Source organism: Phodopus roborovskii, unplaced genomic scaffold (genome assembly GCF_943737965.1).
Source record: "Phodopus roborovskii unplaced genomic scaffold, PHOROB, whole genome shotgun sequence".
In the NCBI taxonomy this organism is placed as follows: Eukaryota; Metazoa; Chordata; class Mammalia; order Rodentia; family Cricetidae; genus Phodopus; species Phodopus roborovskii.
The window spans coordinates 4,896,428-4,913,782 of NW_026126602.1; the positions used below are offsets into that span (position 1 = coordinate 4,896,428).

At 36.8% G+C, this 17,355-nt stretch overlaps 1 protein-coding gene across 13 annotated transcripts in view; it reads left to right on the plus strand.

Moving 5' to 3' along the window:
- Positions 1–17,355, plus strand: part of Crem (cAMP responsive element modulator) — a 67,341-nt gene that overhangs the window by 23,064 nt on the left and 26,922 nt on the right. For 6 of the 13 annotated variants that reach the window (XM_051205768.1, XM_051205767.1, XM_051205766.1 and 3 more), the window contains 3 exons: positions 12,120–12,266; positions 16,214–16,308; positions 16,448–16,590. In XM_051205768.1, coding sequence (XP_051061725.1) covers positions 12,120–12,266; positions 16,214–16,308; positions 16,448–16,590 — 385 coding nt within the window. Of the gene's footprint in view, positions 1–5,651; positions 5,762–11,856; positions 11,975–12,119; positions 12,267–16,213; positions 16,309–16,447; positions 16,591–17,355 lie in introns of those variants that run through there. The other 7 variants (XM_051205775.1, XM_051205774.1, XM_051205772.1 and 4 more) reach the window with 3 other exon arrangements.

Below are 17,355 nucleotides of genomic sequence, written 5' to 3' on the forward strand. Positions count from 1 at the left end.
CAGCCTATGGGCAGCAACATTTTGGGGGAAGTAGAACTAGTAAAAGTAAACAGAAGTTTGTACATCGTTGAGACTTTACAATATCCTGTACTCTAAATACTCTTGAAATATTTTTAGATGCCCACTGTGTTTAGAATACTAGTATGCCCGTGGAGATGGGGTTGAAAGTCAGTGCCAATATGCAGGCCATTATTAGGATTCTGGTGGAGCCATGGTGATATGGCATGTAAGAACTACAAATATCTTTTAGAATTAAAAAATGTGTGTGTGTGCATGCACATGTCTCTGCAAGTCCTATTGGAGGCTAGAAGAAACTATTGGGTCCCCTGGAATTGGAGATACAGGCAGTTGTGAGCTGCCCAGTGTGGGTAACTGGAAACCAAACTTGGGTCCTCTGCAAGAGCAGCAAACACTCTGAATTTCTGAGGTGTCTCCAGTTCCCCAGAATCTTAAAATAAAATAATTGTTTGGTGTGTGTGTATGTGTGTGTGTGTGTGTGTTGGCACACATAGGGCTAGAAAGTTGACTTAGCAGGTACCTGTTACCAAACCTAATGACCTGAGTTTGATTCCTAGAATCCACATGGTGGAAGGAGAAAACCAGATTCCAAAAGTTGTCCTTTTAATCTTCCTCCATATTGTGCCAGTAACCCCACAAACACATACAAATAAGCGATATTAAGCACAAAATTAGTAAACAAATGAAAAAAGAATAACATAAAGCTGTCTATATCTTAACATCCAGATATATCATTATTTTGACATTTTGGGCATATTCTTTGTTATTTTGTTTGTGAGAATAGAATGCAAAGCATATTTTTTCCACTAGGGGTGTTTCTGTTTTGTTTTGTTTTTAAACTAATTCCTGGTCTCAAATTCTGCCATTTCTTGTTGAAGCCACAGTTGAAATCAAACTTTCCTTTTGCCTCTACTCTGTTCCCTTTAGGTACTGACTCACTAACTTCTGCTTATGTCATTTCTTCAGAGATATCTGGCCTAGCACAATTAGCAGCACAGTTAGCACACTAGGTCCCTTCATTTTAAGTTGTTAATAAAATGCAGTTCTAAGGGATCTTTAGGCTGCATGAACTCCATCTGTGTAAGCCTTAGTCACAAATTGCTAATTAGGTCACCACTAAGCTGTCCCAAAGCACTTGTGATTTATGTAGTTGGGGATTTAATCCAGTGGATAGAAATTAGTATTTTATATCATTGTTAATTTCATCACTCACTCACACGTATTGTGATGATACATACATACATACATACATTGTGTGTGTGTACATGAGCATGTGCAGCACATGTCTACTTGAGCACTATGGCACTCATGTAGAGGTTAGAGGACAACTTGAAGAAGTTAGCTTTCTCCTTTCAGGAATCAAAGACCAATTGTTTGGCTTAGCAGTGGGCACCTTTACTTGCTAAGCCATCTCAGTGGCACAGAAACTAGGTCTTAGTAGGTTTAGAGAGTAAATAAGTAGAAAGGAGAGGGAAATGGAAATTATACATTCCTTAAGATGGAGTAATGAGAAGATAAAGGAGGATAGAGACGTAAGGAATGTCTGAATCAAGGAACTGGAAATTGTTGATTTATGATGATTCTTTTAAAAGAACAAATATCAAATATTGGATATTCTAAAAATGCAGATGGATTTTTCTGTCTTATTTCCTGTGTTTGAAGTATTTGATCACAAATAAACCATGGAGCCCTTTCTGCCATCTTTCTGTGCCATAACGGTGCATGTAAATGTCCTGGCTGTTCTCAACAGCAGTTTCCTTAGTAGGCTGTGCTTCAAAGTGATTGATTGGTTTCTAAATGTGTTCATGAAGCATGACTATGTGGGCAAATTTGGGATCACGAGTGATCTTAAAGCTGCATCATTATGAATCTCCCAGGCAGGTTAAACAATGTAGTGATTAGCTCCAGGCTTGATTTACCACTCTAAGAGTTGGAAAAATGGCAGAATAAACCATCCCCATGTAGTCACCTTGGTTTTATTGCATGACAACCTCAGCTGGCAATATGAACCATGAAAAATCAAGACAAAAATACATATGTGGGGAAATTATGGGATTAATTTTTAGGGCTATAAAACATCTATACTATAGTGGTTGGAAAAAAAAAGACTCCAAAGGAACTGGCATTATTAGGAGGTGTGGCCTTGGAGGGAGTGTGTCACCATGGGGGCCAGCTTTGAGGTCTCTCAAGTGTCATTCATTGTGACAGTCATTCAACTTCCTGTTGCTTGTAAGATGTAGCACTCTCAGCTCCAGCACCACATCTGGTTTCATGCTGCCTTGCTCCCTGTCATGATGGTAATGGATGGAACCTCTGAAAGTATAAGCAAGCCACCCCAATTAAGGGTTCTTTATAAGAGTTGCCTTGGTCATGGTGTCTTTTCACAGCAATAAAAACCTTAAATCAGACAAATTCAAATAAATGTTCCAGCAGATTCTGAAAAAACAAAACCATGGAGTCTGGTGTGGTGGCACACACCTGTAATCCCAGCACACCACATACATACATACATACATACATACATACATACATACATACATATATAGTGTGTGTGTATATATATATGTATGTATGTCTGTGTGTATGTGTGTACATATGTATATATTAAAAAAAAAAGCCAAAGGAAGGGACAACTGGTCAACCTGAAAAGTTTAAAAAAAAAAATAATTTTGGCACAGGGACAACTGGTCAACCTCCAGTCACACGGGTGTGCAGTGTGTGTGTGTGTGTGTGTGTGTGTTTGAGAGAGAGAGAGAGAGAGAGAGAGAGAGAGAGAGAGAGAGAGAGAGTGTGAGAGTGAGTGATAGATATATGTATATGAGGAAAAAAAAAAAGTTCAATGGGACAGCTGGTTGACCACAGGGACACCCAGACTGGGGCGCAGCGAGATCTGGACATCTGGTCGACCTCCAGACTAGCACTTGGGAGACTGAGACAGGAGGATCAAAAACTTCCAGACCAGCCTAGACTATGTAGCAAGCCCTCATCTCAAAAGATAAAATAAACTATAGCTTTTATATTTCACATCTAGAAATGTGAAGAAATGAAAAAGTAGTGTGAGGTAATTTCTGAGTTATTTTGGTTAACTAATAAGCACTAATAAGCATCCTCTGAGCTTTGCATGATTTTTTTTTTTTTTTTTGAGACAGGGTTTCTTTTGGAGCTGTCCTGGAACTAGTTCTTGTAGACCAGGCTGGCTTCAAACTCACAGAGATCCGCCTGCCTCTGCCTCCCGAGTGCTGGGACTAAAGGTGTGCACCACCGCCCGGAGCTTTGCATGAATCTTGATAGTTTGAGGAATTATACTATCCTTAGCTAAAATCTTATGAGCAGGATTAATCATTTTGCTTCTTGTGGTATCCAAAGCTGTTCATGACTGAGTATTTACTATCATTCATATATATATATATATAAAGCTGAAATATACTTAAATCTTCTTATATGTGTCCAAAGTGGCTGGTTATTCTCAGTGGTTCCCGATAGCATATTAAATTGAATTTGAGGATTATAATTTAGACTTAAATTCAGCTTTGTATGAATATTATTTATGTTCTTGTTTATTTGGCCAAATATCAAACCATGTGGGATTAAAAGTTCTGACCAAAATACTGAGCTTGGCCTTTTGTGTGAGATGTCATTTGATGTTAGTAGCTGTGGTACCCCTGACCTTTCCAGAGCTTCTGCTAATCAGGTACCCTGAAGATCATATTTCAATAATCTGGAAACTGTTGACCTTGATTTTTTCCTTAAGGCTTTGTGCTGATGAGTGGAGAGAAGTAGCCTGCCAGGCAAAGGGTGCAGTTTTATATTCCTCTACACTTTCCTCTTATGTGTGACACCATTTTCATCTCTGTTCAAAGGTCAAATTACAGGGTAGCCATGTGTAGTGCTGTATGCCTATAATTCCTAGTACTTGAGAGTTGGAGATAAGAGGATTAGGACTTCTAAGACCAGGCTCTGTTACATAGTGACTTCAAAGTCAGCCTGAACCACATGAGAATGTCCTCAAGAAACAAGAACCAGGGCAGAGAGATAGGGCAATAGCATAGCAGGAGGAGGCACATATGGTCGAGCCTGATGCACAAGGTAGAAGAGAACAGACTCCATATGTGTGCTGTGTCATATTCATGCCTTCCTCCAAGTTACTTTGTTATTTATTTGTTGAAGCTATTAATTATTTTAAGTATATGTTTGATATATAAGATTAAGATCTCACCCAACCCTGAAAAAAACTCTTGTTAAAAATTTAGAGTGTCTATTTTAAATAACCCAAGAAGAAACTCTTTCCAAAAATCAGAATGCTAAAAATATACATACTTAGTTTTAGTTATATTTGCATAGTCTGGAACAAGTGGCAGCTCTCCTGCCTCAGCCTCCTAGTTGCTAGGATCAGAGCAAGAGCTGCCATGCCCAGGTGTTTGTAACTTTATTATCTTGTTTAGGTGTGTTTGTGTGTGTGTGTGTGTTTGTGTTTGTGTGTGTGTGTGTGTGTGTGTGTGTGTGTTGGAGCGATATATGCTCACCTGTGTTCACTTGTGTGGCATCCAGAGGACTGCATTGATTACAGGTATTTCCAAGACCACACCTGGATTTTTATATGGGTATTAGAGGTCCACACTCAGGTTCTCATTCTTGCACAACAAGTATTCTTGCTCACTAAGCCATCTCCAGCCCCGTTTTAGCCATTTTTAGTAAGCAGTTCAGTAATGTTGTTTAATCCCTTTTGTAAAACTGAACTTTTCCATCTTGGCAACTGAAACTGTACCCATAAAACGTTCTCCTTTTCTTTTCCTCTTGCTTTTTATAACCATTCTACTCTTTCTGTTTCCATGAAATTTAGCTAGCTACCTCCTAGGCATAGACTTGTCTAGAATTTATCTTTTTGTGACTGGCTTATTTAATTTGTCACGATTTTTTCTAGTTTCATTTATGTAGCTTGAGATAGTTTCCTTCTTTTAAAGGCTGATAAAATATTATATTGTATATCTTTATTATTATTCTTATTCTTATTCTTGAGACAGGGTGTCTTATCGTACCCTGGCTGTCCTGGAACTCTCTAGAGCAGGCTGGCTTTGAACTCACAGAGTCTACCTACCTCTGTCTCCCAAGTACTGGGATTAAAGGTGTGTGCTGCTGCTGACTAGCCTCAAGTGTTCAGTTTATAATGTTCTGTTTTCAGTACCTTCATATTTGAGATATTCTTTAAACACACTTTTCTTACAAAATACATAGAAATGGAGATAGTTTTCATCAACTTTCTTAGACTGCTGATGGGAACATTCATTCTAGTCCTTGATATTAATCTAGATAACTCTGAGATTTGATCTCTCAGGCAGCAGAGTGGACAGAGCCAGTAGTCTGCTATATTGTGAATTCACATCTCTTTAATCCTTTATTAGGTGTCCTGAATGCAGACCCATGTCTGTGACATTCTTAGCTCTATTGTGACATCACAAACCCCACCATGAGGGAACCTAGCTACACACTGGAGCTGGTCTACTAGGTGCTGATCGCATGCTGTGCTACAACACTGTGAGGTTTCCCCAGTATAAGTGTCATTATTAGAACTTTTTTTTTTAAAGTTCCAAAGCCAAGTGAGGCTATCAATCGCATCACCTACCCTGTTTCTTCAGATTAACTACTGTCTGTAGTGGGTTCTCAGTGGATGTGGTGGCATCAGCATAACCTATGCTTCAGGCATCCTATAGAAGAAGATTATTCTTCAGGGGATCTGGATAAAAAGGTAAATTCTTATCTGTGAGTTCATTCTAAATATTTTTAAAGCTTCAGGAAAAGAGCCTCAGACTATAAAGTATAATACATGCCACTTTATATTTTTAACTTCTTTTTGAGACGATGCCTATTTGAGTTTTGGAATGAGATATTTACACTCTCAGCGCTCTCTGTGACTTTTGCCTTCTCTTCATTTAGGCTTTCTATGCTGATGTCTCCTCCCCGTTGACACTAGCTCACTTCTTTCCATGCTCCTCTGCTGCATCACTTTCTAATTCCTTGCCTTGATTTTTCTTTTAGGAATTGAGCACTACCCAAAATCCTTGTTTCCTCTGTTGTTTTCCTTTCTGACTTGGAAGGTCAGAAGCTTGGATGCTTTCTGTTCAATCCCCACTGACTGAGCACTGGCCTATGAAACTCTGACCAAGTACCCAGAGGATAGTTAGTGAATAAAAGAGGGAGTTAATTAAAGATATTTTGCATTCCTGTGAAATTTTTGGTTATAAAAATTGTTTTAGGGCAGCCAGAGAGATGGTCTACTTAAGTTAAAAGTACTTGCTGTTTTCATCTCACCTCAAACACTCATCTTTATTTTCTCTTTACTATTTTTCTTATTGTCCTTAGGAAGATTTTCCAAGTTGTAGCATGTTTGCATATCTGTTAACTTCTACTTAGACATTATAAAATTAAATTACAGTTACATAGCACTTGTTCTTCCAGAAGTTCAGTTTCCAGCAATCATATTATGGCAAAAAAAAAAAAAAAAAAAAAAAAAAAACACCTGTAACTCCAGTTCCAAGGCCATCTAGTTCCTTCTTCCAACCTGCATGTATGTGATGCGCATACATAAATGCAGGCAAAACAATCATACATAAAATGAACTAATCTAAAAATTTTCTTTTTGGTGGTACACAGTGGTACATATCTATAATCCTAGTACTCAGGAGGCTGAGCTAGAAGAATTGCAAGTTTGAGGCCTTCCTTAGCTACATAGTAATGTCCATCTCACAAACACAAAATGAACAAACACAAAATAATAATAGTCTTAGAATTTTGATGTATATAAGAGAGACTTTTCTATTTCTATTTGCATATTTTAATTCAAGTGCACTTTATTGTCTTCTTATAAGTAGGTTTTTGTTTTTTTGTTTTTTTTTTTTTTTTGATTGGTTTATTTTTCAGACATGGTCTCCTTAAGTAGCCCAGACTGACTTAAACCTGTAGTCCTTCTGCATCTGCCTCCTTAATGCTGGGATTACAGGGGTATGCTGCCATGCCTAGTGTACTAATTCTCCAGTGTTCCCAAAGCCTTTAAAGAATTCTTTGTATGCAATAAATAAAGTAATTACATATATCTATGGATTCCTCTCTTGATATTATGCAAGTATGCATTTTCTTCATGAGTTCTAATCCAAAATTCTAACCCTTAATTCTGTTTTAAACATTCATCTTTAAATGGATTTAATCTGAGCTTGCTTAAAACTGAATTTATCTCATCATCTGAAGTGAAATGCTACTTTTTACTTATTCATTTTGAGCTTTAGGAGCAGATAAATGTTCTTGAATCATTACCTCTGCTCTTTCTATGTCTTGTATATATATACCTTACTTTTGAAGAGAGCCAAATATTCAGTTGCAGGCTATATAGTCACTATAATAACAATATTAAATTGAGGGGGTGCAGGAAGCCATGTGAGTTTTGTTGTTGTTCTTCCCCAGTTAATGGTACCAGGTTTTAAGTTCCATCTTGTAGAGCAGGCTTTAAATCCAGACAGAAAGTGCATGCTTGCTCCCATGATATTCTTGCCACGCTATTGTACTACGTGAGCATACCTTTTGCCAGCACAATAGTTTGTGTAGCACACAGGGTTCACAGCTGGGTGAGATTGTTCATTACTTTTCTCTCATGGAAGCATGCACCGTGGAACTAGGTAGTAAGGGATGAAGCTTCTAGGTACCAACTTGATTTCTCCTTGTTCTATATGACTCAAGTGCATGTTATCATCAGCAGTAGGGTCTTACTGTCAAGTTCTGGAGGGTAACCAAGAGCAATAGCAACAGCTTGTAATGTTTGGTGGATGGAGGGGGGGGGTGCGCACACTCTATGGGGCTATATTGACCAGCAGAACCAAAGATGGTAACCCATATTCAGCAATGAACTTTTTATTCATAGTTTATAGTGTCTAAGAGGGGCATTGTCCCCATTATCAGTTAACATCATTTAAACTCCTTCTATATGTGTCTATAAATACTTTAGGAAACTTCTCTAGTAGCACTTTATATATGGCTTTTTCAAAGGTCTTTAGTGTTGTCTCTCCCCATACTTCTCTGTCCTGCCTTCCTATTCCTGCCCCAGTTAACCTTTTCTGTTTTTATTATTTTTCTAGCCCTCCTCATACCACATACCTGTCTTCTGTCTCTCTTCACTTTAAACCAACACCCTGTGGCACCTTGCTAGTTTTTTTTTTTTTATTTTAACCTTTATGGGATAAATAGAATTATCTAAAAATTCAAAGGCAGCATCCATGAGTGAGAGAAAACATGTGGCATTTGTCTTTCTGGGTTCATGTTCTCTTACTCAAAGTGATTATTTTTAAATCCATTCATTTAACTGTGAATTACATAATTTCATTTTTCCTTGCAACTGAATGATAGTTTGTTGTGTGCATGTACCATATTTCCTATATTTATTCATCACTCGATGGACATCTAGTCTGTTTTCCCTTTCTGGCTTTTGTGAATATAGTAACAGTAAATACTGATGAGCAGGTATCTCTATGAAGAATATAGAATCCTTTGATAATATACCTAGGAGCTAAAGCTGGATCATATGGTACAGTTTTTTCTAGCTTTCTTGGGGACCTCACACTGATTTGCATAGTGGAAGCATCAGTTTGTACTCCCACCAGCAGTGAATGTGTTTCACCTTCTCCACATACACACCAACATTTGTTGCCCTTAAAAAACAAAATCGTAGTCATTTTAACTGGGATAAGTGAAATATCACAGTGGTTTTAGTTTGCATGTCTCTGATGGCTAAATATATTGAATGTTTTAAAATATATTTATCAGCTCTTTATAGTTCTTTTGAGATTTTCTCTGTTTCATGCTCCATTTTAAGTTGGATTTGTTTATTATTTGCATTCTTTGTGTATTCTGGACACTAGCCCTCTGTCAGATGTATAGCCATTCTGGAGGCTGCTTTGTCCTTGGAATGATTATATTTTTGCTGTACTGAAGCTTTGTGGTTTTATAACATTCCATTTGTCACTTGTTAGTTAATGGTTGTATTATTGGTATGCTATTCCCTACTTTCTCCTCAGGTTCAGGGTCTTACATTGATGTCCTTGATTCATTTGGAGTTGAGCTTTGTGCATGGCGAGAGATAAAGATCTACTTTTATTCTTCAACATGTATTTTGGCATCTTTGTTGAAAATGAGGTGACTGTGGTAATGTAAGCTTATCTTTGGTTCTTCAGTTTTATTATATTGACTATGTGTCTGTTTTAATGACAATACCATGCTGTTTTTATTACTATAGCTCTCAAGTATTACTTGAAATCAGGGGTGATACTTCAGCAGTATTTTATTGCTTAGCTAGTCTGGGTCTTTTATGTTTTCATGTGAAATTTGAGATTAATTTTTCAACTTCTGTAAAGAATTTAATTGAAATTTTGATGGGGATCAAATCTGAATCTATAGATTGCCTTAAGTAGGATCAATCTTACCAATCCAGTAGCATAGATGGTCTCTTCTTCTAGTATCTTCTTCAGTTTCTTTCTTCAATATTGAATTTTCATTGCACAGATCTTTTATTTATTTGGTTAGATATATTTCAAGATTTGTTTGTTGAGGCTGTTGTAAATGGGATTGTTTCCCAGGTTTCCTTCTCAATGTTTGTCATTTTGTAGGAAGGCAATTTTTGTATATTATTTTTTTTATTCTGCTACCTAACACTTATCATCTGTTGGAGTTTTCTGGTGGATTTTTTTGAGGGTCTTTAATGTATAGAATCATATAATCTGAGGTAAAGATACTTATTTTTGTGTTTTCTATTTGTTTCCCCTGTATCTCTCTCTCTTCTCTTATTGCTCTAGTTACAAATTAGTAGATAATAAATACTCTCTGCAGCTGTCTTGTATGGGCTTGCAAGAGCCAGATATATACATCTTTTTTCAACTTGTGTCTCTGGTCTCCATTTGTAGCCTGAAACAAGTCATGATGCATAATACATAGTATATATCACAGAAATAAGGAAAACTGTATCCCACTTTCTAGGATCTGGTTATTAAATATTTACTAGCACTCCACTAGGTAGAAATCCAGTAGATTTAGATGGCTCAGATGCTGAGAGCATTTAATGCCCAACTTGATGTCCTTAGTTTGATCCCGGGAACTAACTGCACAGTACAAGGAGAAAACTAACTCCTACAACTTGTCCCTTACCTTCACATGCACAGTGGTGTGCACATACATAAAGTGGCATACACACAGTGTATGTACACATACACAAACTCACTCTAAATGTAATAAAATATTTTAAAAACAACAAACTCTGAGGTAGTTAGCAAGTTTTAAGTATAAAGATGTCCCATGATAAAAAAAAAAAAAAGCTTGAGATTTAGTTGTGAGAAGGGAACCTTTTGGCAGTTAGTCAACACAGAGGTAAATGCCTTTTTATAATTTTACAGTGTTGCCTTTTGGCTGAGATTTTTCTTTTTCTTTTTACCTTTAGCTATTCAACCAATGGTTGTGTGTAAGATGTTCTTTTTTCCTACAACCCAAAGCAGATGATATTGGGATAGGCAGGCTGAAAGGCTGAAATTGCCTGGTAGGTTGTTTGTATCATTTGCCTCTGCCCTCATTTGTTCCTTTGTAATCAAGGCATAGATCAAGGTCTGGCTTCAGCTCTGGCCCCAGAGAAAGCCTTCACTTTTTGTTCAGGGCTACACTATCTTTCTATTGTACTCCTGTGACATTTGTGGCTGATAAGTGGAGTTAGCTCTTTACCTTTTTGATCTGTTCTTAGGCATTGTTTTTTTTTTTTTTTTTTACCCCCCTAGTTCTACTTTATACCTTAGTCCACGTAGTCCAGTGCTCAGCATATGGTTTCTCTTTTATCTATTAAATTGTAACCTTTAGATTACTAGAGAACCTATTTGCTTTCTTAGAAAATGGTGATGTAAGTAAATCATAATTCATTTTTATAGACCCAGTTGTTTTTTTCCAGATAAGGGTCTTGCTGTGTTCCCCAACCTGGCCACAAACTCATGATCCCTTGCTTCAGCATCCTGAGTGATGAGATTTCAACATATGCTACTATGCTCACCTTGCAGACACAATTTAAAATAGTTACACATAGAGTTTCCATGAAAATTAACACCTTGAGGTTATCCTACTTAAGGTAGAAACTTGCAGTATATTTCATTTTCAAGATCTTTGAGTGATTTGAATAAGCCATAATGCACAGTGGATCTAAGTGAAATTAAGAAAACTTTCTAAAATTATAGTGGTTGAACAGACAGGTTGATTACTAGGGACCTTTGTAGGTTTCAAGTCAAGTCCAAAGCATGTTTTGTTGAAAGTGCTCAGTAGGTGACCAATGCCTATATTTATTATTTTTCTCTCAGTTCAAAATTGATGAATGGCACTGGACCTCTCTCTTGATACTCCATGTTGGGAGGAGGATAAGCAACAGGAGGCTATGCCAGCCCTGAGACAGGAGGCTTTTCTGGAGCGGGGGTACCTAAAGGCTTGAAAGGTCCTGCAATAAATATCTTTGCCTTTGCCTTATGGTGTACTCTGTGTGTGTGTGTGTGTGTGTGTGTGTGTGTGTGTGTGTGTGTGTGTGTGTGTGTGTGTGTTTATAGACTATAAAATTACTTTTTCTTAAACTAATATTGAGACAGGGTATTAGTTTGCATCTAAAATAGTGAGCAAATTACCATATACAAAACATTTCATTTATCAAAAAGTAATCCACATTTAAATTTCCTCCAGTTTCTCTTAAGCAGTTAAAGAGGAAGTGTTTGTATTTTGGCCTGAAAAGGGCATCCCTGTTAGTAGCCATGAGTTGCATCAAGGTAGTTTAACTGCTTTAGAACTTTGTGCTTGGAACATTCTTAGCTGCCAAAGCATGGGCACCAAAAGTGAGGCGCATGGGTTCTTTAGTATCTGTCACATCAGAGAATGACAGTTCCAGGAAGGTGACTACCTCCTAATGGTAAGTACCCCAGTTGTTTGTCATTTCTTAGACTCAAGAAAAAGAAAAGAGAAGTAGGCTGGTTGTGTTAGCAAGTGGTACTCTTAAAAATAAACAGAAGCAATCCAAGCCCAGCTTTAATCCTCAATGATGGTCATTTTTTCAGGTTTCTGTAGCTGGATCAGGCACTGGAAGAGGCTCCCCAGCTGTGACTCTAGTACAGTTACCTTCAGGCCAAACTGTACAGGTCCAGGGAGTAATTCAGACACCACATCCATCGGTTATTCAGTCACCACAAATACAAACTGTTCAGGTTAGCTTCCTTCCTTGACAATTTGTCTTTGACTTTCTTGAGCTTTAAAATTTCTTCTTTTGTTTAATTCATTTATCATCATTTTTCTTTATTTTATTTTATTCTTTTGGAGACAAGGTCTCAGTATATAACCAAGGATAGCTTTGAACTTATCTTCCTCCTCAGCCTCTCAAATCATGGGACTATAGACTTGTGCCACCACACTTGGCTTTTTTGTGTAACTTTATATTCAAGATATCTTCTTGGATACTTGGAAGAATTTCTTTTTATGTATGGTACATTCTTTTCTGCTATATATAGAGATTGACTTATGGGCTGGAGTTTTGTTGTTGCTCTTAATTTACATGAAAATTGCTAATTAAGCAATTCTATCTTTTAGCTTCTTGTTTTCAGACTTATATATTTTTTATTCTTTTCTTATTTTATATATCGATCCCAATTCCCTCTCCCTCCCATCTTCCCAAATCCTCCAGACCCCTCTCCCATTCCCCATCCACTCTCCATGGAGGGTGAGGCCTTCCAGGAGGGATAATCAAAATCTGTCAAGTCATTTGGGTTAGGGTTCTCCCTCATGTCTCTAGGCTAAGGGAGTATCCCTCCACAGGGATTGTGCTTCCGAAGCCCTTTTGTGCACCAGGGATACATCCTGGTTCCACTGCCCGAGGTCCCTTGGACTGCCCAGGCCTTCTGAGACCCATATTCAGGGGGTTTGGGTTGGCCCTATGCTTTTCCCAGCTATCAGTCTGGGGTCCCCCTTGTTCAGGTCTTATATTTATTTAGCAAAGCTCTCTAGTGGTATTTTGAGGGTTCTCAGAAGACATTGTAGTAAATGTAGCACTATGAAGACTATAGTCCAGGCTGGCTTTGAACTCAATGTGTAAGCTAAGTTGGGCTGAAACTTGAAGCAGACCTCCTGCCTCAGCCTCCTGAGTGCATCATTGCACTTGGCTTTAGTGGATGCAACCTTAGAAATCAGGATATTACTATTTATTTATTTTGGTGCTGGGACTTAAAGTCCAGATCTTCATCATGTATGCTAAGCACATGTTCTAGCACTTACCATACTCTAACCCCAAAGTAAGGATCCTTGTCACTTGGGCACTTTATTTCCATGTCATACACATCCTAAGATTGAACCAGGGCTTTTGTAGACATGATTGCAATACAGATACATATTGTACTAATTATTATTACCAGAATGGTCACAGGTCCTAAATTCTTGAAAGTAGTTTTTTTTCATTAATAGATATAAATTATTATGTGCTCACTGATTTCTGTTTCCTTTTTAGGCCAACTTGTTATTATTCTTTAAATGTAGAAATTATTTGAACCTAACTGGTGACAAACAGCCTCAAATTTGTGAAAAAAATGAGCATGCATATATTTAATCTTGCCTTTGCTTGCATGCCTAAGCATAGTTTATCATAGAACAAGTTGAGGACAACAATGACACGATAAATTCACATACTTTTTAAGCTTGCTTGTCTTTTCAGAGTAGGTCTCTTTTCTTTGTTCTCAGGGTATAAAAATAATTCCTATTATTTTTAACATTATTGTCCTTAGTTTTCTGTGATTTTTGGTCCTAATTATAAAGTAAGAAAGTTTTTTTTGTTGTTATTTTATTGGAAGTACAAATTTTACGTGGCTGATGTTGAAAGCCAATATTGTCTTATATTCCAAGTACTTCGTTATTGCTGTTATTTTTTGTTAAGTGAATGATTTGATTGTCCTTGTAGAGATAAATTCTTGTGGATCTTAGAATTTCTGTGTTTTAAGTGACAAATCGTTCTGCCTGAATTTAAAAATTTTAGTGTTTTTACTAGTGTATATTTATTACATGTAATAGTGGTTTCATTCATTATGATATTTCATAATGTATTTTTTTAGTACTCATCTTGACTTTTCTATTTCTTTCTTTTTTCCGGTTGTTTTGAAACAGGGTTTCTCTGTGGAGCCCTAGCTGTAGTAGAATTGGTCTGCAGACTATGTTGGCCTCAAACTCTGCATCCGAAATGTTGGGAGTAAAGGGCGTGTACCACCCACCACTCATCTCAACTTTTCTAAATTGGATAAAACAATGGCCTCTATTGCACATGAGGGAATTGCTGTAGTTTAGGACAGCTGTGCTAAATGTATTGCCCATGCAAGATACATGATACATGACCATATAAGGCAGCATTTCCCCCCAGTAGGTTATGTTCAGTGTGTGTATGTTTTTGTAATAGGGCTTTCATTCATATGACATTTCATAATGTATTTTGTTCATACTTATCTCAACTTTTCTATTTTTTTTTTTGAGACAGGGTTTCTTTGCAGCCCTGGCTGCCCTAGACCTGCCTCTGCCTCCCTGGTATTGTATCCATGGCCAGAAGTGTCATTTGTAGATGAATATATATATATACATATATATATATATTGATATGTATGTATGTTTATACACACATACATGTCCCTATCTATATGATTTGAAGACTATATAAAATCAGAAATGAATTTTTAATATACTCTTACTTGGCAAACAATTTTTATCAATTTATTCTGAACAACATCTTGTTTTGAACTGTGTATACATTGTGGCATGACTAAATTGGCTAGTTAAAATATATATTATTTTATGTCATTATTTTTTCATGCTGGAAATACTTTAAATCTGTTAATTCTACACAAACTTGTAATTTTCAAGAGGAAACTATACTGATATTTTTTTCCTCCTCCTTCTTCTTGGCATTTTTCTAGGGAAGAGTTTTGAAGCTCAAGCTAGCTTCAAACTCATAGTGCCTCTAAAGATGACCTTGAATTTCATATGCTCCTATTTCTACCTTCAAGTACTGGGTTTATGGGCATGCACTACCACACCAGGTTTTATGTGGTGCTGGGGATCAAACACATGGCTTCAGACATAATGGAAGCATTCTACACTGAGCCACATCCCTAGCCCCATGCTGTTCTTAACTGTACTCACTATGTTTATAGCAGGAACTACATGTTCTTGATATTTTTAGTTTTTCCCCACATCAGATTCTCATGTAATTCTAATATGAAGTTTCATAAATTTACCTCCCCTAAACCTTAGAGTAGTGACTAAATAAATTGGCAGAAGACATGTTTAGAGATTCATTAGTTTAGTTTTCTCATTTTCTTTAATTCTCAGTTTCTTTAATATCATTATATTGTTGCCTGGCTTGAAAACAAAATCATGCTGAAAACTGATGCTTTTTATTTTTACATCTGTCTGTCTTTCTGCCTGTCTATGTATTAATCAATCATCCATCCACCTACCAACCTATGTTTTATGTGGGTGTGTCTTTGGGTGCATTCCATAGTGTCTATGTCAAAGGGCAACTACTGGGAATTTGTTCTCTCTGTCTGCTGTATGGGTCTTGGAACTGAACTCAGGTTGTCAGGCCTTTTAGAGGCAAGTGCTTTATTTATTCACTGAGCCATCTTACTGGCCTTTTAAATATAAATTTATTTTGACTTCAGAACTTTAAACTCTAATATTCTCCCTGTAATATAATTCCTTCCCTTAATAAACCCAGTTTCCTGACTTGTTTACATAAGTATTCATTCTTTTTTTGGCCTACCTGATGCCTGACTTTTATACTCAGCTTAAGCCAGTGATAATGTGAAGAAAGCACTAAATTTGGGTAGTTTTCTGTCTTTTTATGGTCTCACTCATTGATACCTGGACTTAGAAGGATACATGCAGGTTTGGGGGTTTGGGTCTGAAGTGTTTTATGCTTTCCCTTTCTTGTGAAGCCTCACTTGGTATTCCAGATATCCTTTCTATTGAACTTATGTAGTATTTATTATCTATACTATTCTTTGCTTCCCTTTCCAAACATGCACTAAGCTGAATTCTACCAACAGACTTTTACTCACCATTTTTTGAATGAGGATGAAGATCATATATTTTATGATGCGTTTCAGAAAATCTTGTATTATAGGTAGCAACAATTGCAGAGACAGATGATTCTGCAGAATCAGAAGTAATCGATTCTCATAAACGTAGAGAAATTCTTTCACGGAGACCCTCATATAGGTGAGTTAACTAACTTTCCTACTGGAATATTTCCACCCCAAAAGGTACAATAATTATAGAACAAAGTAATTATTATTTTTAGCTTTCCTGTTGTCTGTTTCTGTATCCTAATTGCTTATATTGCTCAATTATATTTTAGAAAAATACTGAATGAACTTTCCTCTGATGTGCCTGGTATTCCCAAGATTGAAGAAGAAAAATCAGAGGAAGAAGGAACACCACCTAACATTGCTACCATGGCAGTACCAACTAGCATATATCAGACTAGCACGGGGCAATACAGTATGTATGCTATGATTCCATAGACACAGTGCTAGCTTTAAGTCTTCCCTAATTACAGTGAAGCAGTGTGGGCTTGGGCGTCTGAATGCTTCATTAACAACTGCATTGTTAACCAACAGTGTCATAGAATAAGAAGTACATGTTAAAGCAGTAAGATATGTGTACTGGCAGCTGAAAAGTAAAAGTCTTTATTGCTGAATATGAAAGGGAAGTGGTTAAAAGTTAAAGGGTTTCCTACTTACATGTTTATATTCATATCAAGTAAAAGTTTTAAAGTTCCTGTTTTTGTTGTCTTTATGATATAAATGTCTGTATTTCATTATTGCTGGCTTTTGTTGCCAACAAATTATTACACTTTATCTAAAAGAGGTAAATATGTTTTTTAAATCGTGTTTTAAATGTAACTTTGTTTTCATTACTCTGTTAATTTGTGCTGCAGTTTTTCTAAAAGAACAAAAATGATTTAACTTTCAAACTGTAGCAATTGGATAGATCATTGATTTGAACTTTAAGCACTGGAAGCTCTAATAAACAGATACATTGGCATTTAGTCTTGTGCATTTTAATGGATTGTTACTTCTGTGCTTTCTGTTCTAACTAAAGCACTAATTATTTTCTCATTTTCTCAAGTCAAGGGCATTTGAAAAACAAAAATATTGAACCATGAGACCTAGAAAGCAAAATAAAAGGGAGGAAAGGAAGGCAGGGGAACTGCGTTGGGTACTTAGGGATGTTTCTAAATAAAGTGTGAAGACTTCACATTTT